This window comes from Melospiza georgiana, chromosome 32, assembly GCF_028018845.1.
Source record: "Melospiza georgiana isolate bMelGeo1 chromosome 32, bMelGeo1.pri, whole genome shotgun sequence".
NCBI classification, from domain to species: Eukaryota; Metazoa; Chordata; class Aves; order Passeriformes; family Passerellidae; genus Melospiza; species Melospiza georgiana.
This window is the reverse complement of record NC_080461.1, coordinates 219,605-246,044: the sequence shown is the minus strand read 5'-3', so window position 1 is coordinate 246,044 and position 26,440 is coordinate 219,605. Positions and strand designations below refer to the sequence as shown.

The window sequence follows — 26,440 nt, the reverse complement described above, 5'->3', positions numbered from 1 at the left end:
CCATGTCCCTGAGGGCCACCAGAATGTCCCACACCCCTGAGGTCCCCATGTCTTAAAGAACCACCAGAGTGTCCCATGTCCTAAAGAGCCACCAGAGTGTCCCACACCCCTGAGGTCCCCATGTCCCTGAGGGCCACCAGGACATGTCCCATCCCTGTCCTGGTGTCCACCAGCGGCCGAGTACTCGGACAAGCTGCAGAGGAGGTGCTGCGAGGACGGCATGAAGGACAACCCGATGGGACACGGCTGCGAGCAGAGGAGCGAGTACATCCTGGAGGGGACCTCCTGCGTCCGCGCCTTCCTCGACTGCTGCAGATACATCCAGGCCAGGAGGGAGCAGCAGAACCTCTCGCCCAGCACCGGCCTGGCCAGAAGCAAGTGTTGGGTCACGGAGGGTGGGAGAAGGTCGGGGAGGTTGGAGGAACCTCGTTGGTGGAGGGTCTCAAGTGGGTTTTGGGGGTTTCTTGGTGGGTCTCAGGTGAAGGTGAGCTTGAGAATAGTTTGGGTGGAGGTTGGGTGTTCTTTGGTGAAGGTCAGGTGGACCTTGGGTGTTCCTTGGATGTTCCTTGGGTGTTCCTTGGATGTTCCTTGGATGTTCCTTGGATGTTCCTTGGATGTTCCTTGGTGTTCCTTGGGTGTTCCTTGGGTGTTCCTTGGGTGTTCCTGGGTGCTCCTTGGGTGTTCCTTGGGTGTTCTTTGGATGAAGGTCAGGTGAACATTGGGTGCTTCGTGGATGTTCTTTGGGTGTTCCTTAGATGTTCTTTAGTGAAGGTCAGGAGAACCTCAGGTGTTCCTGGGTGTTCCTTGGGTGCTCCTTGGGCGTTCCTTGGATGTTCCTTGGGTGTTCCTGGGTGTTCCTTGGATGTTCCTTGGATGTTCCTTGGGTGCTCCTTGGGTGTTCCTTGGACTTTCCCTGTTGGAAGGTCAGGAGAACCTTGGGAGTTCTTTGGATGTTCTTTGGATGTTCCTTGGATGTTCTTTGGGTTTTTCTTGGGTGTTCCTTGGACTTTCCCTGGTAGATGGTCAGGTGAACCTTGGATGTTCCTTGGATGTTTTTTGGAAGTTCCTTGGGTGTTCCCTGGTGAAGGTCAGGAGAACCTTGGGTGTCCCTTGCGTGTTCCTTGGATGTTCCTTTGGTGTTCCTTGGGTGTTCCTTGGATGTTCTTTGGATGAAGGTCAGGTGAACATTGGGTGTTCCTTGGATGTTCCTTGGATGTTCTTTGGATGTTCTTTGGATGTTCCTTGGGTGTTCTTTGGATCTTCCTTGGGTGTTCCCTGGTGAAGGTCAGGAGAACCTTGGGTGTCCCTTGCGTGTTCCTTGGATGTTCCTTTGGTGTTCCTTGGGTGTTCTTTGGATGTTCTTTGGATGTTCTTTGGGTGTTTCTTGGATGTTCTTTAGTGAAGGTCAGGAGAACCTTGGGTGTTCCTGGGTGTTCTTTGGGTGTCCCTTGGGTGTTCCTTGGGGGTTCCTAGGATGCTCTTTGGATGTTCTTTGGTGAAGGTCAGGTGGACCTTGGATGTTCCTTGGATGTTCCTTGTGTGTTCCTTGGGCATTCTGTGGATGTTCCATGGGTCCTCCTTGGATGTTCCTTGGGTGTTCCTCGGACTTTCCCTGGTGGAAGGTCAGGTGAACCTTGGATGTTCTTTGGATGTTCCCTGGATGTTCTTTGCACGTTCTTTTGGTGTTCCTTGGGTGTTCTTTGGTGAAGGTCAGGCAAACCTTGGGTGTTCCTTTGATGTTCTTTGGATGTTCTTTGGATCTTCCTTGGGTGTTCTTTGGATGAAGGTCAGGTGAACATTGGATGTTCCTTGGATGTTCCTTGGATGTTCCTTGGATGTTCTTTGGATATTCCTTGGATGTTCCTTGGATGTTCCTTGGGTGTTCCTTGGGTGTTCTTTGGGTGCTCCTTGGTTGTTCCTTGGTGAAGGTCAGGTGAACCTTGGGTGTTCCTTGGGTGTTCTTTGGATGAAGGTCAGGTGAACCTTGGGTGCTCCTTGGATGTTCCTTGGGTGTTCCTTGGATGTTGTTTGGATGTTCTTCGGATGTTCCTTCGGTGTTCCTTAGTGAAGGTCAGGTGAACCTTGGGTGTTCTTTGGATGTTCATTGGTGGATCTCAGGTGAAGGTGAGCTTGAGCAGAGCTTGGGTGAAGGTTGGATGTTCTTTGGTGAAGGTCAGAAGAACCTTGGGTGTTCCTTGGATGTTCCCTGGATGTTCCTTGGGTGTCCCTTGGATGTTCTTTGGATGTTCCTTGGGTGTTCTTTGGGTGTTTCTTGGATGTTCTTTAGTGAAGGTCAGGAGAACCTTGGATGTCCCTTGCGTGTTCCTTGGATGTTCTTTGGTGTTCCTTGGGTGTTCTTTGGATGTTCTTTGGATGTTCTTTGGGTGTTTCTTGGATGTTCTTTAGTGAAGGTCAGGAGAACCTTGGGTGTTCCTTGGGTGTTCTTTGGATGAAGGTCAGGTGAACCTTGGGTGCTTCGTGGATGTTCCTTGGGTGTTCCTTAGATGTTCTTTAGTGAAGGTCAGGAGAACCTTGGGTGTTCCTTGGGTGCTCCTTGGTTGTTCCTTGGGTGTTCCTTGGGTGTTCCTTGGGTGTTCCTTGGGTGTTCCTTGGACTTTCCCTGGTGGGAGCTCAGGTGGACCTCAGGCACTCCTTGGGTGCTCCTCAGGTGGAGCTTGGGAGGGTCTTGGGTGGGTTTGGGCCGTTCCTTGCCTGAAGCTCCAGGGTCCCTCAGACGTTCCTGATGACATCCTTGGAAAACCCATCGGGCAACCCGTGGGTGACCTTGGGCAAGACAAGGGGTGGCACTGGGGTGGCACTGGGTGACACTGGGTGACACTGGGGTGGCACTGGGGTGGCACTGGGTGGCACTGGGTGGCACTGGATGACACTGGGTGGCACTGGGGTGACATTGGATGACACTGGGTGGCACTGGGGTAGTACTGGGGGTGGCACTGGGTGGCACTGGGTGGCACTGGGTGACACTGGGTGGCACTGGGTGGCACTGGGTGACACTGGGGTGACACTGGGGTGACACTGGGTGACACTGGGTGACACTGGGGTGACACTGGGTGACACTGGGTGGCACTGGGGTGACACTGGGTGGCACTGGGTGACGCTGGGTGGCACTGGGGTGGCACTGGGGTGGCACTGGGGTGACACTGGGGTGACACTGGGTGACACTGGGGTGACACTGGGTGACACTGGGTGGCACTGGGTGACACTGGGGTGACACTGGGTGACACTGGGGTGGTACTGGGGTGACACTGGGTGGCACTGGGGTGACTCTGGGTGACACTGGGTGATATTGGGTGGCACTGGGTGGCACTGGGGTGGCACTGGGTGACACTGGGGGTGGCACTGGGTGGCACTGGGTGGCACTGGGTGACACTGGGGTGGCACTGGGTGGCACTGGGGTGACTCTGGGTGGCACTGGGTGGCGTTGGGGTGGCACTGGGGTGGCACTGGGTGGCACTGGGTGGCACTGGGGTGACACTGGGGTGGCACTGGGTGGCACTGGGTGGCACTGGGGTGACACTGGGGTGGCACTGGGTGACACTGGGGTGACTCTGGGTGGCACTGGGTGACACTGGGGTGGTACTGGGGGTGGCACTGGGTGACACTGGGGTGGCACTGGGTGGCACTGGGTGACACTGGGTGACACTGGGGTGGCACTGGGTGACACTGGGTGGCACTGGGTGACACTGGGTGACACTGGGTGGCACTGAGTGACACTGGGTGGCACTGGGTGACACTGGGTGACACTGGGTGGCACTGGGGTGACTCTGGGTGGCACTGGGTGACACTGGGGTGACACTGGGGTGACACTGGGTGACACTGGGGTGGCACTGGGTGACACTGGGTGACACTGGGTGGCACTGGGTGACACTGGGGTGGCACTGGGGTGGCACTGGGTGGCACTGGGTGACACTGGGTGACACTGGGTGACACTGGGGTGGTACTGGGTGGCACTGGGTGGCACTGGGTGGCACTGGGTGGCACTGGGGTGGTACTGGGGGTGACACTGGGTGGCACTGGGTGACACTGGGGTGGCACTGGGTGACACTGGGGTGACACTGGGTGGCACTGGGGTGGCACTGGGTGACACTGGGTGGCACTGGGTGGCACTGGGTGACACTGGGTGACACTGGGGTGGCACTGGGGTGGCACTGGGTGGCACTGGGTGACACTGGGGTGACACTGGGGTGGCACTGGGTGACACTGGGGTGACACTGGGGTGGCACTGGGGTGGCACTGGGTGGCACTGGGTGACACTGGGTGACACTGGGTGACTCTGGGATAACATTGGGTGGCACTGGGGTGGCACTGGGTGGCACTGGGTGACACTGGGTGGCACTGGGGTGGCACTGGGGTGACACTGGGGTGGTACTGGGGGTGACACTGGGTGGCACTGGGTGGCACTGGGTGACACTGGGGTGACACTGGGTGGCACTGGGTGGCACTGGGGTGGCACTGGGTGACACTGGGGTGGCACTGGGTGACACTGGGGTGACACTGGGGTGGCACTGGGTGGCACTGGGTGACACGGGGTGGCACTGGGTGGCACTGGGTGACACTGGGGTGGCACTGGGTGGCACTGGGGTGGCTCTGGGTGGCACTGGGTGACACTGGGGTGACACTGGGTGACACTGGGTGGCACTGGGTGACACTGGGTGGCACTGGGTGACACTGGGGTGACACTGGGGTGGCACTGGGGTGGCACTGGGTGGCACTGGGTGGTACTGGGGTGACACTGGGTGACACTGGGGTGGCACTGGGTGGCACTGGGTGGCACTGGGTGGCACTGGGTGACACTGGGGTGGTACTGGGGGTGGCACTGGGTGGCACTGGGGTGGCACTGGGTGGCACTGGGTGACACTGGGGTGGCACTGGGTGGCACTGGGTGACACTGGGGTGACACTGGGTGGCACTGGGTGGCACTGGGTGGCACTGGGGTGGCACTGGGTGACACTGGGTGACACGGGGTGGTACTGGGTGACACTGGGTGACACTGGGTGGCACTGGGTGGCACTGGGTGGCACTGGGTGGCACTGGGTGGCACTGGGGTGACACTGGGGTGGCACTGGGTGGCACTGGGATAACATTGGGTGGCACTGGGTGGCACTGGGGTGACACTGGGGTGGCACTGGGTGGCATTGGGGTGACACTGGGGTGGCACTGGGGTGGCACTGGGTGGCACTGGGTGGCACTGGGTGACACTGGGGTGGTACTGGGGGTGGCACTGGGTGGCACTGGGGTGGCACTGGGTGACATTGGGTGACATTGGGTGACTCTGGGATAACATTGGGTGACTCTGGGTGGCACTGGGTGACACTGGGGTGGCACTGGGTGACTCTGGGGGTGACACTGGGTGGCACTGGGGTGACACTGGGGTGACTCTGGGTGGCACTGGGGGTGGCACTGGGTGGCACTGGGGTGGCACTGGGTGACACTGGGATAACATTGGGTGACTCTGGGTGGCACTGGGTGGCACTGGGTGGCACTGGGGTGACACTGGGTGACACTGGGTGGCACTGGGTGACACTGGGCGGCATTGGGGTGACACTGGGTGGCACTGGGTGACACTGGGGTGGCACTGGGTGGCACTGGGTGGCACTGGGTGACACTGGGTGACACTGGGGTGGTACTGGGGGTGGCACTGGGTGACACTGGGTGGCACTGGGTGGCACTGGGTGACACTGAGGTGGTACTGGGGGTGGCACTGGGTGACACTGGGTGGCACTGGGTGGCACTGGGTGGCACTGGGGTGACACTGGGTGGCTCTGGGTGGCACTGGGGTGACTCTGGGTGGCACTGGGTGGCACTGGGGTGACACTGGGTGGCTCTGGGTGACACTGGGGTGACACTGGGGTGGCACTGGGTGACACTGGGGTGACACTGGGTGGCACTGGGTGACACTGGGTGACATTGGGTGGCACTGGGGTGGCACTGGGTGGCACTGGGTGGCAGTGGGGTGGCACTGGGTGACACTGGGGTGACACTGGGGTGACTCTGGGTGGCACTGGGGTGACACTGGGTGACACTGGGGTGGCACTGGGGTGGCACTGGGTGGCACTGGGGTGACACTGGGTGGCACTGGGGTGGCACTGGGGTGGCACTGGGTGGCACTGGGTGACACTGGGGTGGCACTGGGTGGCACTGGGGTGGCACCGGCTCCGCTCAGGGGTCTCAGCCCTGAGGCCACGTTCGAGAGGTCCCGGTGCCACCGCCCGCAGGCCTGGAGGACGAGGAGCCGTTCCTGGAGGACGACGAGATCGTGGTGAGGACGCTGTTCCCCGAGAGCTGGCTCTGGCAGGTGGAGACGCTGACGGAGCCGCCCGACGAGCTGGGGTGAGCCTGCACCTCCCGTGCCAGCGCCCGTGCCACCCAGTGCCACCCAGTGCCACCGCCTGTGGCATCCCCTGTGCCACCGCCATCCCACCTCCTGTGCCACCCAGTGCCACCCAGTGCCACCCAGTGCCACCTCCTGTGGCATCTCCTGTGTCATCTCCCGTGCCACCCAGTGTCACCCAGTGCCACCTCCCGTGTCACCTCCCGTGTCACCTCCCGTGCCACCCAGTGTCACCCAATGCCACCTCCCGTGTCACCTCCTGTGCCACCTCCAGTGCCACCTCCTGTGCCACCTCCCGTGTCACCTCCCGTGTCACCTCCCGTGTCACCTCCTGTGCCACCTCCTGTCCAACCTCCCGTGCCACCTCCTGTGCCACCTCCCGTGCCACCTCCCGTGTCACCTCCCGTGTCACCTCCCGTGTCACCTCCTGTGCCACCTCCTGTGCCACCGCCTGTGCCACCCAGTGCCACCTCCTGTGCCACCTCCTGTCCCACCTCCTGTGCCACCTCCTGTCCCACCTCCTGTGCCACCTCCTGTGCCACCTCCTGTGTCATCTCCTGTCCCACCTCCTGTGCCACCTCCCGTGTCACCTCCCGTGTCACCTCCTGTGTCACCTCCTGTGCCACCTCCTGTCCCACCGCCTGTGCCACCCAGTGCCACCTCCCGTGTCACCTCCCGTGTCACCTCCCGTGCCACCCAGTGCCACCCAGTGTCACCCAGTGCCACCTCCCATGCCACCCAGTGTCACCTCCAGTGCCACCTCCTGTCCCACCTCCTGTGCCACCCAGTGCCACCTCCCGTGTCACCTCCCGTGTCACCTCCCGTGTCACCTCCCGTGCCACCTCCTGTGCCACCTCCTGTGCCACCCAGTGCCACCTCCCGTGTCACCTCCTGTGCCCCCTCCTGTGCCACCTCCCGTGTCACCTCCTGTGCCACCGCCATCCCACCTCCTGTGCCACCTCCTGTGCCACCTCCCGTGTCACCTCCTGTGCCACCTCCCGTGTCACCTCCTGTGCCACCTCCCGTGCCACCTTCTGTGCCACCTCATGTCCCACCACATGTCCCACCTTCTGTGCCACCTCCTGTGCCACCTCCTGTCCCACCTCCTGTGCCACCTCCTGTGCCACCTCCCGTGTCACCTCCTGTACCACCGCCTGTGCCACCTCCTGTGCCACCTCCCGTGTCACCTCCTGTACCACCGCCTGTGCCACCTCCTGTGCCACCTCCTGTGCCACCTCCTGTGTCACCTCCTGTACCACCGCCTGTGCCACCGCCATCCCACCTCCTGTGGCACCTCCTGTGCCACCTCCTGTGTCATCTCCTGTGCCACCTCCTGTGCCACCTCCTGTGCCACCGCCATCCCACCTCCAGTGCCACCTCCTGTGCCACCTCCCGTGCCACCCAGTGCCACCTCCTGTGCCACCTCCTGTGTCATCTCCTGTCCCACCTCCTGTGCCACCGCCTGTGCCACCTCCTGTCCCACCTCCTGTGCCACCTCCCGTGTCACCTCCTGTGCCACCTCCTGTGCCATCTCCTGTCCCACCTCCTGTCCCACCTCCTGTGCCACCTCCTGTGCCACCTCCACCCTCCCACCCCACCCCACGGACCAGCCTGGGCAAGGTCACCTTGTCCTCATCCAGCTTGGACATGTCTGGAGACCAGGGAGGTCCCACGGTGGCTTTGGGACATCTTTGGAGATCAGGAAAGTCCAGATGTGGGGTTGGGACATTTTTGAGGACCAGGAATGTCCCACAGTGGCTTTGGGACATCTCTGGGGACCACCAAAGTCCAGCTGTGGGTTTGGGACATCTTTGGAGACCGGGAGGTCCAACTGTGGGGTTGGGACATCTTTGGAGACCAGGAAGGTCCCATGGTGGCTTTGGGACATCTTGGGAGACCAGGAAAGTGAGTTGTGGGGTTTGGGACATCTTTGGAGACCAGGAAGGTCCAGCTGAGGGTTTGGGACATCTCTGGGGACCAGGAAGGTCCAGCTGAGGGTCTGGGACATCTCTGGGGACCAGGAGAGTCCCATGGTGGCTTTGGGACATCTCTGGGGACCAGGGAGGTCCAACTGTGGGTCTGGGACATCTTTGGAGAGCAGGAAGGTCCAACTGTGGGTTTGGGACATCTTTGGAACCAAGAAGGTCCCATGGTGGCTTTGGGACATCTTTGGAGACCAGGGAGGTCCCACTGTGGGGTTGGGACATCTTTGAGGAGCAGCAAAGTCCAGCTGTGGGGTTTGGGACATCTTTGGAGACCAGGAAGGTCCAACTGTGGGTTTGGGACATCTTTGGAACCAAGAAGGTCCCATGGTGGCTTTGGGACATCTTGGGAGACCAGGAAAGTGAGCTGTGGGGTTTGGGACATCTTTGGAGACCAGGAAGGTCCATCTGAGGGTCTGGGACATCTTTGGGGACCAGGAAGGTCCAGCTGTGCAGTTGGGACATCTTTGGAGACCAGGAAAGTCCAGCTGTGGGTTTGGCACATCTCTGGGGACCAGGAACGTCCCATGGTGGCTTTGGGACATCTCTGGGGACCGGGGAGGTCCAACTGTGGGGACCAGGGAGGTCCCACTGTGGGTTTGGGACATCTTTGGAGACCAGGAAGGTCCAGCTGAGGGTTTGGGACATCTCTGGGGACCAGGAAGGTCCAGCTGAGGGTCTGGGACATCTCTGGGGACCAGGAAGGTCCAGCTGTGGGTCTGGGACATCTTTAGGGACCAGAGAAGTCCCATGGTGACACGCCCTGACCATCTTGGTCTCTCCTGTCTTCTCCAGGATCTCGGCCAAGACGGTGCCCGTGTACCTGCAGGACTCCATCACCACCTGGGAGGTCCTGGCCGTCAGCCTGTCCCCCACCAAAGGTGCGTGGCCGTGGAGGACCAGGGGGTTCCTGGGGGCAGCAGAAGGTCCCCAAACCTTGTAGGAGGTCCATGAGACCTGAAGGGTCCCCTGAAGCCTGGAGGGGTTCACCAGGATTTGAGGGATCTCCAAAATCTGAGGGCGTGGAGATGCCCCAAAGCCTGGTGGCCATGCTGGAGATGTGAGGGATCTCCATGGAACTTGAGGGATCTCCTGAACTTTGGGATTCAAGGGGTCTCCTAAACCTTGAGCAGATTCCACAGTTCTTGATGGACCTCCTAAACCTTGAGCAGATCCCACAGTTCTTGATGGACCTCCTAAACCTTGATGGATCTCGCAAACCTTGTGAGGACTCTGTGGGTCTTGATGGACCTCCCAAACCTTGGGAGGACTCTTTGGGTCTTGATGGATCTCCTAAACCTTGATGGATCTCCTAAACCTTGATGGATCTCCTAAACGTTGGGAGGACTCTGTGGGTTTTGATGGATCTCCTAAAGCTTGGGATGATCCCACAGTTCTTGATGGATCTCCCCAACCTTGGGATGATCCCACAGTTCTTGATGGATCTCCTAAACCTTGGGAGGATTCTGAGATCTTCATGGATCTCCTAAACCTTGGGAGGATCCCACAGTTCTTGATGGACCTCCCAAACCTTGGAGGACTCTTTGGGTCTTGATGGATCTCCTAAACCTTGATGGATCTCCTAAACCTTGTGAGAACTCTGCTGGTTTTGATGGACCTCCCAAACCTTGGGAAGACCCCGTGGATCTTCAGGGATCTCCCAAACTTTGGGATTCAAGGGGTCTTCTAAACCTTGAGCAGATCCCACAGTCCTTGATGGATCTCCTGAACTTTGTGAGGGCTCTGTGGGTTTTGATGGATCTCCTAAACTTTGGGATGATCCCACAGTTCTTGATGGACCTCCTAAACCTTGGGAGGGCTCTGTGGGTCTTGATGGACCTCCCAAACCTTGGGAGGACTCTTTGGGGTCTTGATGGATCTCCTAAACCTTGATGGATCTCCTAAACGTTGGGAGGACTCTGGGTTTTGATGGATCTCCCCAACCTTGGGATGATCCCACAGTTCTTGATGGATCTCCTAAACCTTGTGAGGACTCTGTGGGTTTTGATGGATCTCCTAAACCTTGAGCAGATCCCACAGTTCTTGATTGATCTCCTAAACCTTGGGAGGATTCTGAGATCTTCATGGATCTCCTAAACCTTGGAAGGATCTCACAGTCCTTGATGGATCTCCCAAACCTTGTGAGGACTCTTTGGGTCTTGATGGATCTCCTAAACCTTGATGGATCTCCTAAACCTTGATGGATCTCCTAAACGTTGGGAGGACTCTGTGGGTTTTGATGGATCTCCTAAAGCTTGGGATGATCCCACAGTTCTTGATGGATCTCCCCAACCTTGGGATGATCCCACAGTTCTTGATGGATCTCCTAAACCTTGGGAGGATTCTGAGATCTTCATGGATCTCCTAAACCTTGGGAGGATCCCACAGTTCTTGATGGACCTCCCAAACCGTGGGAGGACTCTTTGGGTCTTGATGGATCTCCTAAACCTTGATGGATCTCCTAAACCTTGGAGAACTCTGCTGGTTTTGATGGACCTCCCAAACCTTGGGAAGACCCTGTGGATCTTCAGGGATCTCCCAAACTTTGGGATTCAAGGGGTCTTCTAAACCTTGAGCAGATCCCACAGTTCTTGATGGATCTCCTGAACTTTGTGAGGGCTCTGTGGGTTTTGATGGATCTCCTAAACCTTGGGATGATCCCACAGTTCTTGATGGATCTCCCAAACCTTGGGAGGATTCTGAGATCTTCATGGATCTCCTAAACCTTGAGCAGATCCCACAGTTCTTGATGGATCTCCTAAACCTTGGGAGGGCTCTGTGGGTCTTGATGGACCTCCCAAACCTTGGGAGGACTCTTTGGGGTCTTGATGGATCTCCTAAACCTTGATGGATCTCCTAAATGTTGGGAGGACTCTGTGGGTTTTGATGGATCTCCTAAGCCTTGGGAGGATCCCACAGTTCTTGATGGATCTCCCAAACCTTGGAAGGACTCTGGGTTTTGATGGATCTCCTAAAGCTTGGGAGGACTCTTTGGGTCTTGATGGATCTCCTAAACCTTGGAAGGACTCTGGGTTTTGATGGATCTCCTAAAGCTTGGAATTCAAGGCGTCTCCTAAACCTTGAGCAGATCCCACAGTCCTTGACGGATCTCCTGAACTTTGTGAGGGCTCTGTGGGTCTTGATGGATCTCCCCAACCTTGGGATGATCCCACAGTTCTTGATGGATCTCCTAAACCTTGTGAGGATTCTGAGATCTTCATGGATCTCCTAAACCTTGAGCAGATCCCACAGTTCTTGATGGACCTCCCAAACCTTGTGAGGACTCTGTGGGTTTTGATGGACCTCCCAAACCTCGGGAGGATCCCACAGTTCTTGATGGATCTCCTAAACCTTGAGCAGATCCCACAGTTCTTGATGGATCTCCTAAACCTTGGGATGATCCCACAGTTCTTGATGGATCTCCTAAACCTTATGAGGATTCTGAGATCTTCATGGATCTCCTAAACCTTGTGAGGACTCTGCTGGTTTTGATGGACCTCCCAAACCTTGGGAGGACTCTTTGGGGTCTTGATGGATCTCCTAAACCTTGATGGATCTCCTAAACCTTGTGAAGGATCTGTGGGTCTTGATGGATCTCCTAAACCTTGATGGATCTCCTAAACCTTGTGAGGACTCTGGGTTTTGATGGATCTCCTAAACCTTGAGAGGGTCCCACAGTCCATGATGGATCTCCCAAACCTTGTGAGAACTCTGTGGGTTTTGATGGATCTCCCAAACCTTGGGAGGATCCCACAGTTCTTGATGGACCTCCCAAACCTTGAGCAGATCCCACAGTTCTTGATGGATCTCCTAAACCTTGGGATGATCCCACAGTTCTTGATGGATCTCCTAAACCTTGTGAGGATTCTGCTGGTTTTGATGGACCTCCCAAACCTCGGGAGGACTCTTTGGGGTCTTGATGGATCTCCTAAACCTTGATGGATCTCCTAAACCTTGATGGATCTCCTAAACCTTGATGGATCTCCTAAACGTTGGGAGGACTCTGTGGGTTTTGATGGATCTCCTAAAGCTTGGAATTCAAGGCGTCTCCTAAACCTTGAGCAGATCCCACAGTCCTTGACGGATCTCCTAAACCTTGAGCAGATCCCACAGTCCTTGACGGATCTCCTGAACTTTGTGAGGGCTCTGTGGGTTTTGATGGATCTCCCCAACCTTGGGATGATCCCACAGTTCTTGATGGATCTCCTAAACCTTATGAGGATTCTGAGATCTTCATGGATCTCCTAAACCTTGTGAGGACTCTGCTGGTTTTGATGGACCTCCCAAACCGTGGGAGGACTCTTTGGGGTCTTGATGGATCTCCTAAACCTTGATGGATCTCCTAAACCTTGTGAGGACTCTGGGTTTTGATGGATCTCCCAAACCTTGTGAGGACTCTCTGGGTTTTGATGGATCTCCCAAACCTTGTGAGGACTCTGTGGGTTTTGATGGACCTCCTAAACCTTGTGGGGATTCTGAGATCTTCATGGATCTCCTAAACCTTGGGATGATCCCACAGTTCTTGATGGATCTCCCAAACCTTGTGAGGAATCTGTGGGTTTTGATGGACCTCCCAAACCTTTTGAGATCTCCCTGCCCTTCCAGGCACCTCTGAAGACCTCGGGGCTGCCTTGAGCACACAAGATGTCCCCAAGCCCAACCTCCAACCCTGCCGTGTCCCACCGATGTCCCCAACCCAACCCCCACCCCTGCCGTGTCCCCACCGATGTCCCCAACCCAAGCCCAGCCCTGCCGTGTCCCACCGATGTCCCCAACCCCACCCCTGCCGTGTCCCCACCGATGTCCCCAAGCCCAACCCCACTGCTGCCGTGTCCGCACCGATGTCCCCAACCCCACATCCTGCCGTGTCCCCACCGATGTCCCCAAGCCCAACCCCACTGCTGCCGTGTCCCCACCGATGTCCCCAACCCCACATCCTGCCGTGTCCCCACCGATGTCCCCAACCCAACCCCACCCCTGCCATGTCCCCACCGATGTCCCCAAGCCCACCCCACCCCTGCCGTGTCCCCACCGATGTCCCCAACCCAACCCCACCCCTGCCATGTCCCCACCGATGTCCCCAAGCCCACCCCACCCCTGCCGTGTCCCCACCGATGTCCCCAAGCCCACCCCACCCCTGCCGTGTCCCCACCGATGTCCCCAAGCCCACCGCTGCCGTGTCCCCACCCGCAGGACTTTGCGTGGCCACCCCGTACGAGATCACGGTGCTGAAGCAGTTCTTCATGGACCTCCGCCTGCCCTACTCGGTGGTGAGGAACGAGCAGGTGGAGATCCGCGCCATCCTCTACAACCACATGCCGCAGGACATCACGGTCAGCTGGGGGACGTCCTTGTGGGGGGACACCAACCGTCGCCTTCTCCAGACCTTGGGGTGTGACCTCCTGGTGGCCGTGCAGGTGCGCGTGGAGCTGGTCCACAACCCCGAGCTGTGCAGCCCCTCCACGGCCAAGCGCAGGTTCCAGCAGATCCTGAAGGTCAAGGCCCAGTCCTCGCGCGCCGTCCCCTTCGTCGTCGTCCCCCTCAAGCTGGGCCAGCTGGACGTCGAGGTCAAGGCGTCCGTCCGCGACCGCTACATGGGTGACGGCGTCAAGAAGAAGCTCCGGGTGGTGGTGAGTGGTCATCGGTGGTGGCGTCGATGTTCTTGAGATGTTCCCAGCATGGTGGCACCCATGGTGGCATCCCAGCATGGTGGCATCGATGTTCTTGAGATGTTCTCAGCATGGTGGCATCCATGGTGGCATCCCAGCATGGTGACATCGATGTTCTTGAGATGTTCTCAGCATGGTGGCACCCATGGTGGCATCCCAGCATGGTGGCATCGATGTTCTTGAGATGTTCCCAGCATGGTGGCATCCATGGTGGCATCCCAGCATGGTGGCATCGATGTTCTTGAGATGTTCCCTGCATGGTGGCATCCCAGCATAGTGGCATCAATGGTGGAATCCCAGCATGGTGGCATCAATGGTGGCATCCCAGCATGGTGGCATTGATGTTCTTGAGATGATCCCAACATGATGGCACCCATGGTGGCATCCCAGCATGGTGGCATCGATGTTCTTGAGATGTTCCCAGCATGGTGGCATCCGTGGTGGCATCTCGGTATGGTGGCATCTATGTTCTTGAGATGTTCTCAGCATGGTGGCATCCCAGCATGGTGGCATCCACGGTGGCATCTCAGCATGGTGGCATCGATGTTCTTGAGATGTTCCCAGCATGGTGGCACCCATGGTGGCATCTCAGCATGGTGGCATCAATGGTGGCATCTCAGCATGGTGGCATCTGAGCATGGTGGCATCGATGTTCTTGAGATGTTCTCAGCATGGTGGCATCCATGGTGGCATCCCAGCATGGTGGCATCGATGTTCTTGAGATGTTCCCAGCATGGTGGCATCCATGGTGGCATCCCAGCATGGTGGCATCCATGGTGGCATCTCAGCATGGTGGCATCTGAGCATGGTGGCATCTATGTTCTTGAGATGTTCCCAGTATGGTGGCATCCCAGCATGGTGGCATCTCAGCATGGTGGCATCTATGGTGGCATCCCAGCATGGTGGCATCGATGTGCTTGAGATGTTCCCAGCATGGTGGCATCAATGGTGGCATCCCAGCATGGTGGCATCGATGTTCTTGAGATGTTCCCAGCATGGTGGCACCCATGGTGGCATCCCAGCACGGTGGCATCGATGTTCTTGAGATGTTCCCAGCACGGTGGCATCCCAGCATGGTGGCATCAATGGTGGAATCCCAGCATGGTGGCATCGATGTTCTTGAGATGTTCCCAGCATGGTGGCATCCATGGTGGCATCCCAGCACGGTGGCATCCATGGTGGCATCCACGGTGGCATCCCAGTATGGTGGCATCGATGTTCTTGAGATGTTCCCAGCATGGTGGCATCCATGGTGACATCCCAGCATAGTGGGATCCATGGTGGCATCCATGGTGGCATCCCAGTATGGTGGCATCGATGTTCTTGAGATGTTCTCAGCATGGTGGCACCCATGGTGGCATCCCAGCATGGTGGCATCTATGTTCTTGAGATGTTCCCAGCATGGTGGCATCTATGTTCTTGAGATGTTCCCTGCATGGTGGCATCCCAGCATGGTGGCATCCATGGTGGCGTCCCAGCATGGTGGCATCGATGTTCTTGAGATGTTCCCAGCATGGTGGAATCCATGGTGGCATCTCAGCATGGTGGCATCAATGTTCTTGAGATGTTCCCAGCACGGTGGCATCCCAGCATGGTGGCATCAATGGTGGAATCCCAGCATGGTGGCATCGATGTTCTTGAGATGTTCCCAGCATGGTGGCATCAATGTTCTTGAGATGTTCCCAGCATGGTGGCACCCATGGTGGTATCCCAGCATGGTGGCATCAATGGTGGAATCCCAGCATGGTGGCATTGATGTTCTTGAGATATTCTCAGCATGGTGGCATCCATGGTGGAATCCCAGCATGGTGGCATCGATGTTCTTGAGATGTTCCCAACATGGTGGGATCCCAGTATGGTGTCATCGATGTTCTTGAGATGTTCCCAGCATGGTGGCACCCATGGTGGCATCCCAGTATGGTGGCATCGGTGTTCTTGAGATGTTCCCAGCATGGTGGCATCCATGGTGGCATCCCAGCACGGTGGCATCCATGGTGGCATCCACGGTGGCATTCCAGTATGGTGGCATCGATGTTCTTGAGATGTTCCCAGCATGGTGGCATCCATGGTGACATCCCAGCATAGTGGGATCCATGGTGGCATCCATGGTGGCATCCCAGCATGGTGGCATCGATGTTCTTGAGATGTTCTCAGCATGGTGGCACCCATGGTGGCATCCCAGCATGGTGGCATCTATGTTCTTGAGATGTTCCCAGCATGGTGGCACCCATGGTGACATCCCAGCATGGTGGCATCCATGGTGGCGTCCACGGTGGCATCCCAGTATGGTGGCATCCATGTTCTTGAGATGTTCCCTGCAGGGTGGCATCGATGTTCTTGAGATGTTCCCAGCATGGTGGCATCCCAGCATGGTGGCATCGATGTTCTTGAGATGTTCCCAGCATGATGGCATCCCAGCATGGTGGCACCCATGGTGTTCTCCTTCAGAGGTTTTGGGTGGTCACCATGGGTGGGTGGGGCAGGTCCACCACAGCAGGAGGGGGTGGGAGGTGGTGGCACGTCCGGTCTGCCATGGTGGCACCAAGGGGTCGGTGTGAGTGGCCAGGTTGGTTTGATTGCATTATTGATTTGGTGGTTTTAATCAATATCTTCATTGATAAGATCACCAAGACCGGGATGACCATGGGACTTGATGTCCTCATTGATTTGGTGTTTTCAATCAATATCTTCATTGATCACCTGCATGGGATCAGGCTGACCATGGGATTTGATATTTTCAATCAGTATTTTCATTGATCACCTCGATGGGGTCACCAAGGCCAGGATGACCATGGGACTTGATGTCCTCATTGATTTGGTGTTTTTAATCAATATCTTCATTGATCACCTGCATGGGATCAGGCTGACCATGGGACTTGATGCCCTCATTGATTTGATATTTTTAATCAATATCTTCATTGATGATCTCAAGAGTGTCACCAAGTTCATGGGACTTGATGTCCTCATTGATTTGGTGTTTTCAATCAATAACTTCATTGATCACCTGCATGGGATCAGGCTGACCATGAGATTTGATATTTTCAATCAATATCTTCATTGATGATCTCGATGGGGTCACCAAGCTCAGGCTGATCATGGGACTTGATGTCCTCATTGGTTTGATGTTTTCAATCAATATCTTCATTGATCACCTCGATGGGGTCACCAAGGCCAGGATGACCATGGGACTTGATGTCCTCATTGATTTGGTGTTTTTAATCAATATCTTCATTGATGATCTTGATGGGGTCAGGCTGACCTTGGGACTTGATGTCCTCATTGATTTGTTATTTTCAATCAATTTCTTCATTGATCACCTGGATGGGATCAGGCTGACCATGGGACTTGATGCCCTCATTGATTTGATATTTTTAATCAATATCTTCATTGATGATCTCAATGGTGTCACCAAGTTCATGGGACTTGATGTCCTCATCGATTTGGTGGTTTTAATCAATATCTTCATTGATCACCTGCATGGGATCAGGCTGACCATGAGATTTGATATTTTCAATCAATATTTTCATTGATGATCTCGATGGGGTCACCAAGCTCAGGCTGATCATGGGACTTGATGTCCTCATTGGTTTGTTATTTTCCATCAATATCTTTATTGATCACCTGGATGGGATCAGGCTGACCATGGGACTTGATGCCCTCATTGATTTGGTATTTTTAATCAATATCTTCATTGATGATCTCAATGGTGTCACCAAGTTCATGGGACTTGATGCCCTCATCGATTTGGTGGTTTTAATCAATATCTTCATTGATCACCTGCATGGGATCAGGCTGACCATGAGATTTGATATTTTCAATCAATATTTTCATTGATGATCTCGATGGGGTCGCCAAGCTCAGGCTGATCATGGGACTTGATGCCCTCATTGATTTGTTATTTTCAATCAATATCTTCATTGATCACCTGGATGGGATCAGGTTTACCATGGGACTTGATGTCCTTATTGATTTGATATTTTCAATCAATATCTTCATTGATCACCTGGATGGGATCAGGCTGGCCATGGGACTTGATGCCCTCATTGATTTGATATTTTTAATCAATATCTTCATTGATGATGTCAATGGTGTCACCAAGTTCATGGGACTTGATGTCCTCATTGATTTGGTGTTTTCAATCAATATCTTCATTGATCACCTGCATGGGATCAGGCTGACCATGGGACTTGATTTCCTTTTTGATTGGAAATTTTTAATCAATATCTTCATTGATATTGATGGGGTCGGGATGACCATGAGACTTGATGCCCTCATCGATTTGATATTTTCAATCAATATCTTCATTGATGAGATCACCAAAGCCAGCATGACCATGGGACTTGATACCCTCACTGATTTGATATTTTCCATCAATATCTTCATTGATGATCTCCATGGGGTCCCCAAGCTCAGGCTGACCATGGTGGCCACACAATGAAGTTGACCAAGACACCAGAGTGACCTTGGTGTCTCCAGGACCTCAGCCACCTGTGTGACCCGGTGTGGCCTCCTGGCGCTGTCCCCGTGTGTCACTGGGGGTACTGGTTTATACTGGGAGGCCTCTCCTGGTGGTCCAGAGGGGTTGGGACGGGGAGGAACCCAGACCCAAACCCACCTTCAGCTCTGGACTCTGCCCTGGACAGCCCGAGGGGATGCGGCTGGAGAAGACGGTGAAGATCGTGGAGCTGGACCCGCAGAAGAAGGGAGTCAGTGAGTGACATCTCTGGGGAGGTCCCATGGTGGCTTCTGGGCATCTTTGAGGTCCATGGAGGTGTCACAGGGGGTTTGGGACATCTTTGAGGTCCATGGAGGTCCCATGGTGGATTTGGGAGGATAAAGGAGGTCCCACGGAGGCTTTGGGACATCTCTGGGGTCCATGGAGGTGTCTCAGTGGGTTTAAGACATCTTCGAGGTCCATGGAAGTCCCATGGTGGCTTTGGGATGTCATTGGGCTCCATGGAGGACCCACAGTGGGTTTGGGACATTTTTGAGGTCCATGGAGGTCCCACAGTGGGTTTGGGGCATCTTTGGAGATCAGGGAGGTCCCATGGTGGCTTTGGGACATCTCTGGGGATCAAGAAGCTCCCATGGTGGCTTTGGGACATCTCTGGGGATCAAGGAGGTCCCACGGTGGCTTTGGGACATCTTTGGGGACCATGGAGATCTCACTGTGGGTTTGGGTCATCTTTGGGGATTAAAGAGGTCCCATGGTGGCTTTGGGTCATCTTTGGGGACCAGGGAGGTCCCACGGTGGCTTTGGGACATCTTTGGCGACCATGGAGGTCCTGTGGTGGCTTGGGGATGTCTTTGGGGACCAGGGAGGTCCCACCATGGATCTGGGACATCTGGAGGGATCAAGGAGGAACCTCCAAGCTCAGGTTTGGGACAACTTGGAGGACAAGGGACATCCCACCACGGAACTGGGACATCTCAAGCGACAAGGGACACCTTGATGTGGGGCGGGGCTGGGCCACCTCAGGAGAGGACTTGGGGTCACCACACCCACCCCACCCCACCCCACAGACGGGGTGCAGGAGGAGCGGGTGAAGGCCGCGGACCTCTCGGACATCGTCCCCAACACCGAGTCGGAGACCAAAGTCAGCATCCAGGGTGAGCACCACGGAGAAGACGCACGGGGACAACCTGGCGGTGGGGTGGGACACCTCGAGCGTGACGCGCCCTCTCCTGGCCCAGGCAACCCCGTGTCCATCATGGTGGAGAAGGCCATCGACGGGGCCAAGCTGAAGCACCTGATCGTGACGCCGGCGGGCTGCGGGGAGCAGAACATGATCGCCATGACGCCCACGGTCATCGCCGTCCACTACCTGGACAGCACCATGCAGTGGGAGAACTTCGGCATCGACCGCCGCGCCGGCGCCATCGAGCTGATCAAGAAAGGTGGGAACGGTTCCAAGATGGTGGGGATGTCCTCAGAATGGCGGGAACGGCAACGAAAGTGGTGGGAATGTCCTCAGAATGGTGGAACGTCCACAGAATGGTGGGAATGGCAAAAAAAAAGTGGTGGGAATGGCACCAAAGTGGTGGGAATGGCAACAAAATGGTGGGAATGTCCTCAAAATGGTGGGAATGTCCTCAAAATGGTGGGAAGAACAGCAACGAAAGTGGTGGGAATATCCTCAAAATGGTGGGAATGGCACCATAATGGTGGGAATGTCCTCAAAATGGTGGGAATGGCTATGAAAGTGGTGGGAATGTCCTCAAAATGGTGGGAATGGCACCAAAATGGTGGGAATGTCCTCAAAATGGTGGGAATGGCACCATAATGGTGGGAAGGGCACCAGAATGGTGGGAATGGCTATGAATGTGGTGGGAATGTCCTCAAAATGGTGGGGATGGCACCAAAATGGTGGGAACGTCCTCAAAATGGTGGGAAAGTCCTTAAAATGGTGGGAAGGCAACGGAAGTGGTGGGAATGTCCTCAAACTGGTGGGGATGTCCTCAAAATGGTGGGAATGTCCTCAAAATGGTGGGAACGGACACGAAAGTGGTGGAGATGTCCTCAAAATGGTGGGAACATCAACAAAATGCTGGGAATGTCCTCAAAATGGTGGGAATGTTCTCAAAATGGTGGGAATGGCACCAAAATGGTGGTAACGTCAACGAAAATGGTGGGAACGTCCTCAAAATGGTGGGAACGGCACCAAAATGGTGGGAAGAGCACCAAAATGGTGGGAACGGCAACAAAATGGTGGGAATGTTCTCAAAATGGTGGAATATCCTCAAAATGGTGGAAATATCCTCACAATGGTGGAATGTCCTCCAAATGGTGGGAATGGCACCAAAATGGTGCAATGGCAATGAAAATGGTGGGAGCATTCTCAACATGGTGGGAATGTCCTCAAAATGGTGGGAACAGCAATGAAAGGGATGGGAAAGTCCTCAAAATTGTGGGAATGGCACCAAAATGGTGGGAATGGGCTCAAAATGGTGGGAACATCCTCAAAATGGTGGGAATGGCAATGAAAGGGGTGGGAATGTCCTCAAAATGGTGGGGAAGTCCTCAAAAGTGGTGGGAAAGTCCTCAAAATGGTGGGAAGGGCAATGAAAGTGGTGGGAATGTCCTCAAAATGGTGGGAATGGAACCAAAATGGTGGAAACGTCAACAAAAGTGGTGGGAATGTCCTCAAAATGGTGGGAATGGCACCAAAATGGTGGGAATGGCACCAAAATGGTGGGAATGGCCCGAAAAGTGATGGGAAAACCCTCAGAATGGTGGGAATGTCCTCAGAATGGTGGGAATGTCCTTAAAATGGTGGGAAGGGCACCGAAAGTGGTGGGAATGTTCTCAAAATGGTGGGGATGTCCTCAAAATGGTGGAAACGGCAACGAAAGTGGTGGAGATGTCCTCAAAATGGCGAGAACATCAACAAAATGCTGGGAATGTCCTCAAAATGGTGGGAATGTTCTCAAAATGGTGGGAACGGCACCAAAATGGTGGTAACGTCAACGAAAATGGTGGAAACGTCCTCAAAATGGTGGGAATGTCCTCAAAATGGTGGGAAGGGCACCAAAACGATGGGAATGTTCTCAAAATGGTGGAATATCCTCAAAATGGTGGAAATATCCTCACAATGGTGGAATGTCCTCCAAATGGTGGCAATGGCACCAAAATGGTGGGAATGGCACCAAAATGGTGGAACGGCAACGAAAGTGGTGGGAATGTCCTCAAAATGGTGGGAATGTCCTCAGAATGGTGGGAAGAGCAACAAAAGGGGTGGGAATGTCATCAAAATGGTGGGAAAGTCCTCAAAAGTGGTGGAATGTCCTCAAAATGGTGGGAATGTCCTCAGAATGGTGGGAAGAGCAACAAAAGGGGTGGGAACGGCACCAAAATGGTGGGAAAGTCCTCAAAAGTGGTGGAATGTCCTCAAAATGGTGGGAATGTCCTCAAATTCATCATTGCATTGACCAATGGTTGGAGGACATTGGTGGCCTGAGGCCACCCCTCACATTGACCAGTGGTTGGAGAGCATTGGTGGCCTGAAGCCCACCCAGGCCACCCCTCGTGTTGGTCAACAGTTGGAGAACATTGGTGGCCTGAGTGTTCCTCAGCTTGGTGGGTGCTCTGTGTGTTGGTCAATGGTTGGAGGACATTGGTGGCCTGAAGCCACCACTGGCCACCGCTCACATTGACCAACAGTTGGAGAACATTGGTGGCCTGAGGCCACCCCTCATGTTGACCAACATTTGGAGATCATTGGTGGCCTGAAGCCACCACCTGCCATCCCTCATGTTGAACAACGATTGGAGAACATTGGTGGCCTGAGGCCACCCCTTGCATTGACCAGTGGTTGGAGAACATTGGTGACCTGAAGCCCAACCAGGCCACCCCTCATGTTGACCAACGATTGGAGAACATTGGTGGCCTGAGGCCACCCCTCATGTTGACCAACAGCTGGAGAACATTGGTGGCCTGAAGCCACCTCATGTTGACCAACGATTGGAGAACATTGGTGGCCTGAGGCCACCCCTCACATTGACCAACAGCTGGAGAACATTGGCGGCCTGAAGCCCAGCCAGGCCACCCCTCGCGTTGACCAAGGGCCATCTCCTCGCAGGTTACACCCAGCAGTTGGCCTTCCGCAAGCCCGACAGCTCCTACGCCGCCTTCATCAATCGCCCCTCCAGCACCTGGTGAGGGACCTCCTCCCACCACCACCACCACCACCACCACCCAGCCCAGGTGACCCGGCCGCTCAGGTGTCCCCATCTCCAGGTTGACCGCCTACGTGGTGAAGGTGTTCGCCATGGCCAGGAGGCTGACGGACATCGAGCACGGCGAGATCTGCGGCCCCATCAAGTGGCTCATCCTCAACAAGCAGAAGCCGGACGGGGTCTTCCAGGAGGACGCGCCCGTCATCCACAAGGAGATGGTGGTAGGAGGACACCTCCAACTGTCCCTGGTGGTGGCCGAAGCTTGAGGGACCTCGGGTGGAGGGTGGGAGGTTTGGGTGAAGGTCTGGTGAACTTTGGGTGTTCCTTGGGTGAAGGTCAGATGAACTTCAGGAATTTGTTGAGTGTTCCTTGGGTGAAGGTCAGGTGTTCCTTGGGTGTTCCTTGGGTGTTCCTTGGGTGGTTTTTGGGTGTTCCTTGGACATTCCTTGGGTGAAGGTCTGGTGGACCTCAGGGATTCTTTGAATGTTCCTTGGTTGAAGTTCAGGTGGGTTTTGGGCGTTCCTTGGCTGAAGGTCAGGTGTTCCTTGGGTGTTCCTTGGGTGTTCCTTGGGTGAAGGTCAGGTGAACCTCAGGAATTTGTTGAGTGATCCTTGGTTGAAGTTCAGGTGGGTTTGGGGTGTCCCTTGGGTGAAGGTCAGGTGTTCCTTGGGTGTTCCTTGGGTGGTTTTTGGGTGTTCCTTGGACGTTCCTTGGCAGAAGGTCAGGTGAACCTCAGGAATTCGTTGAGCGTTCCTTGGTTGGAGTTCGGGTGGGTTTTGGGTGAAGGTCTGGTGAACTTTGGGTGTTCCTTGGGCGTTCCTTGGCTGAAGGTCAGGTGAACCTCAGGAATTCTTGGAGTGATCCTTGGGTGAAGAAGTTTGGGTGGGTTTTGAGTGTTCCTTGGGTGTTTTTTGGGTGTTCCTTGGACGTTCTTTGGGTGAGGGTCAGGTGTTCCTTGGGTGAAGGTCAGGTCAACCTCAGGAATTCTTGGAGTGATCCTTGGTTGGAGTTCGGGTGGGTTTTGGGCGTTCCTTGGGTGAAGATCAGGTGGACCTCAGGAATTTGTTGAGTGATCCTTGGTTGGAGTTTGGGTGGGTTTTGGACGTTCCTTGGGTGAAGGTCAGGTGTTCCTTGGGTGTTCCTTGGGTGCTTTTTGGGTGTTCCTTGGACGTTCCTTGGGTGAAGGTCAGGTGTTCCTTGGGTGTTCCTTGGACGTTCTTTGGGTGAGGGTCAGGTGTTCCTTGGGCGTTCCTTGGCTGAAGGTCAGGTGTTCCTTGGGCGTTCCTTGGGTGAAGGTCAGGTGGACCTCAGGGATTCTTTGAATGTTCCTTGGTTGAAGTTCAGGTGGGTTTTGGGCGTTCCTTGGGTGAAGGTCAGGTGTTCCTTGGGTGTTCCTTGGACGTTCTTTGGGTGAGGGTCAGGTGTTCCTTGGGTGTTCCTTGGGCGTTCCTTGGGTGAAGGTCAGATGTTCCTTGGCTGAAGGTCAGGTGGACCTCAGGAATTCGTTGAGTGTTTCTTTGTTGAAGTTCGGGTGGGTTTTGGGTGTCCATTGGGTGTCCCTTGATTGTCCCTTGGATGTTCCTCCTGTGAAGGTCAGGTGAAGGTCAGATGTTCTTTAGGTGGCTTTTGGGTGTTCTTTGGGTGTCCCTTGATTGTCCCTTGGGTGTTCCTCACCTGAAGGTCAGATACCCTTTGGGTGTCCCTTGGGTGACGTTTGGGGTCCATTTGGTGTCCCTTGGATGTTCCTTGTGTGAAGGTCAGGTGAAGGTCAAACACTGCTGAGGTGTCCCTTGGGTGTCCTTTGAGTGTCTCTCGAGTGCTCCTCACCTGAAGGTCAGGTGAAGGTCAGGTGAAGGTCAGGTGAAGGTCAGATGTTCTTTGGGTCTCCCTTGGGTCTCCCTTGGGTGTTCTTTGGGTGTTCTTTCGATGTTCCTTGGGTGTTCCTCACCTGAAGGTCAGATGAAGGTCAGGTGAAGGTCAGATAACCTTTGGATGTTCCTTGGGTGTTCCTCACCTGAAGGTCAGGTGAAGGTCAGATGTTCTTTGGGTGTTCTTTGGGTCTCCCTTGGGTCTCCCTTGGGTGTCCTTTGGGTGTTCTTTGGATGTTCCTTGGGTGTTCCTCACCTGAAGGTCAGGTGAAGGTCAGGTGAAGGTCAGGTGAAGGTCAGATAACCTTTGAATGTTCCTTGGGTGTTCCTCACCTGAAGGTCAGATGAAGGTCAGGTGAAGGTCAGATGACCTTTGAATGTTCCTTGGGTGTTCCTCACCTGAAGGTCAGGTGAAGGTCAGGTGAAGGTCAGATAACCTTTGAATGTCCTTTGGTTTTTCCTCACCTGAAGGTCAGATGAAGGTCAGATACCTTTGGCTGTCCCTTGGCTGTCCCTCAGACCGACCAAGGACAGATCTCTGCAATGACCTCCTGGTGGGCCACCGATCTCTTGGAGAACCCCAATCCCGAGGTTTTTCCCCTCATTTTCCTCCCCCAGGGCGGCTACGTCGGCGCCGAGCCCGAGGTGTCCCTCACCTCCTTCGTCCTCATCGCCCTCGAGGAGGCACGGGGCATCTGCAAGGACCACGTCAACGTGAGTGACCCCACGGGTGCCGCTCCTGAGGTTCCACACCGTCATGGAAGCCACCTGAGATACCAAATTCTCCATCCTCGCTTCTCCAGAGCTTGGAGGAGAGCATCAACAAGGCCGCCGGGTTCCTGGCGCGGCGCTACGAGAGCCTGGCCCGGCCCTACACGGTGGCCCTGGCGTCCTACGCGCTGGCCCTGGCCGGGAAGCTCAAGAGCGAGAGGGTCCTCACGAAGTTCTCCAAAGGTGAGACCTCAACAGGGGTCAAATCGGGGTGAAAGGAGGTGGATTTGGGTTCTCCGAAGGTTCTCCAAAGGTTCTCCAAAGGTGAGACCTCAACGGGGGTCAAATTGGGGTGAAAGGAGGTGGATTTGGGTTCTCCGAAGGTTCTCCAAAGGTTCTCCAAAGGTGAGACCTCAACAGGGGTCAAATTGGGGTAAAAGAAGGTAGATTTGGGTTCTCCGAAGGTTCTCCAAAGGTTAGACCTCAACAGGGCTCAAATTGGGGTGAAAGAACGTAGATTTGGGTTCTCCGAATGTTCTCCAAAAGTTCTCCAAAGGTGACACCAAAATTGGGGTGGAAATTGGTCAAAATTAGGGTGAAAGGAGGTGGGTTTGAGTTCTCCAAAGGTTCTCCAAAGGTGACACCAAACCTGGGGTGGAAATTGGTCAAAATTGGGGTGGAAGGAGGTGGGTTTGGGTTCTCCAAAGGTTCTCCAAAGGTGAGACCTCAACAGGGGTCAAATTGGGGTAAAAGGATGTAGATTTGAGTTCTCCGAAGGTTCTCCAAAGGTGACGCCAAAACTGGGGTGGAAATTGGTCAAAACTGGGGTGAAAGGAGGTGGGTTTGGGTTCTGACAAGGTTCTCCAAAGGTGACATTTCAAGAGGGGTCAAATCGAGGTGAAAGAACGTAGATTTGGGTTCTCCAAAGGTTCTCCAAAGGTGACACCAAAGCTGGGGTGGAAATTGGTCAAAATTGGGGTGAAAGGAGATGGGTTTGGGTTCTCTTGAGGTTCTCCAAAGGTGACATCTCAACACTGGTCAAATTGGGGTGAAAGAACGTAGATTTGGGTTCTCCGAAGGTTCTCCAAAGGTGACACCAAAACTGGGGTGGAAATTGGTCAAAGTTGGGGTGAAAGGAGGTGGGTTTGGGTTCTCATGAGGTTCTCCAAAGGTGACATCTCA

General features: G+C 55.1%; 1 protein-coding gene across 1 annotated transcript in view; it reads left to right on the top strand.

Moving 5' to 3' along the window:
* Positions 1 to 26,440, top strand: part of LOC131095021 (A.superbus venom factor 1-like) — a 76,998-nt gene that overhangs the window by 30,215 nt on the left and 20,343 nt on the right. The window contains 12 exon segments of the mRNA XM_058042612.1: positions 174 to 385; positions 6,194 to 6,351; positions 9,130 to 9,215; positions 13,528 to 13,667; positions 13,752 to 13,964; positions 18,647 to 18,713; positions 19,527 to 19,613; positions 19,698 to 19,901; positions 22,583 to 22,658; positions 22,741 to 22,900; positions 25,166 to 25,261; positions 25,351 to 25,501. Of these exon segments, the coding sequence (XP_057898595.1) occupies positions 174 to 385; positions 6,194 to 6,351; positions 9,130 to 9,215; positions 13,528 to 13,667; positions 13,752 to 13,964; positions 18,647 to 18,713; positions 19,527 to 19,613; positions 19,698 to 19,901; positions 22,583 to 22,658; positions 22,741 to 22,900; positions 25,166 to 25,261; positions 25,351 to 25,501 (1,650 nt within the window).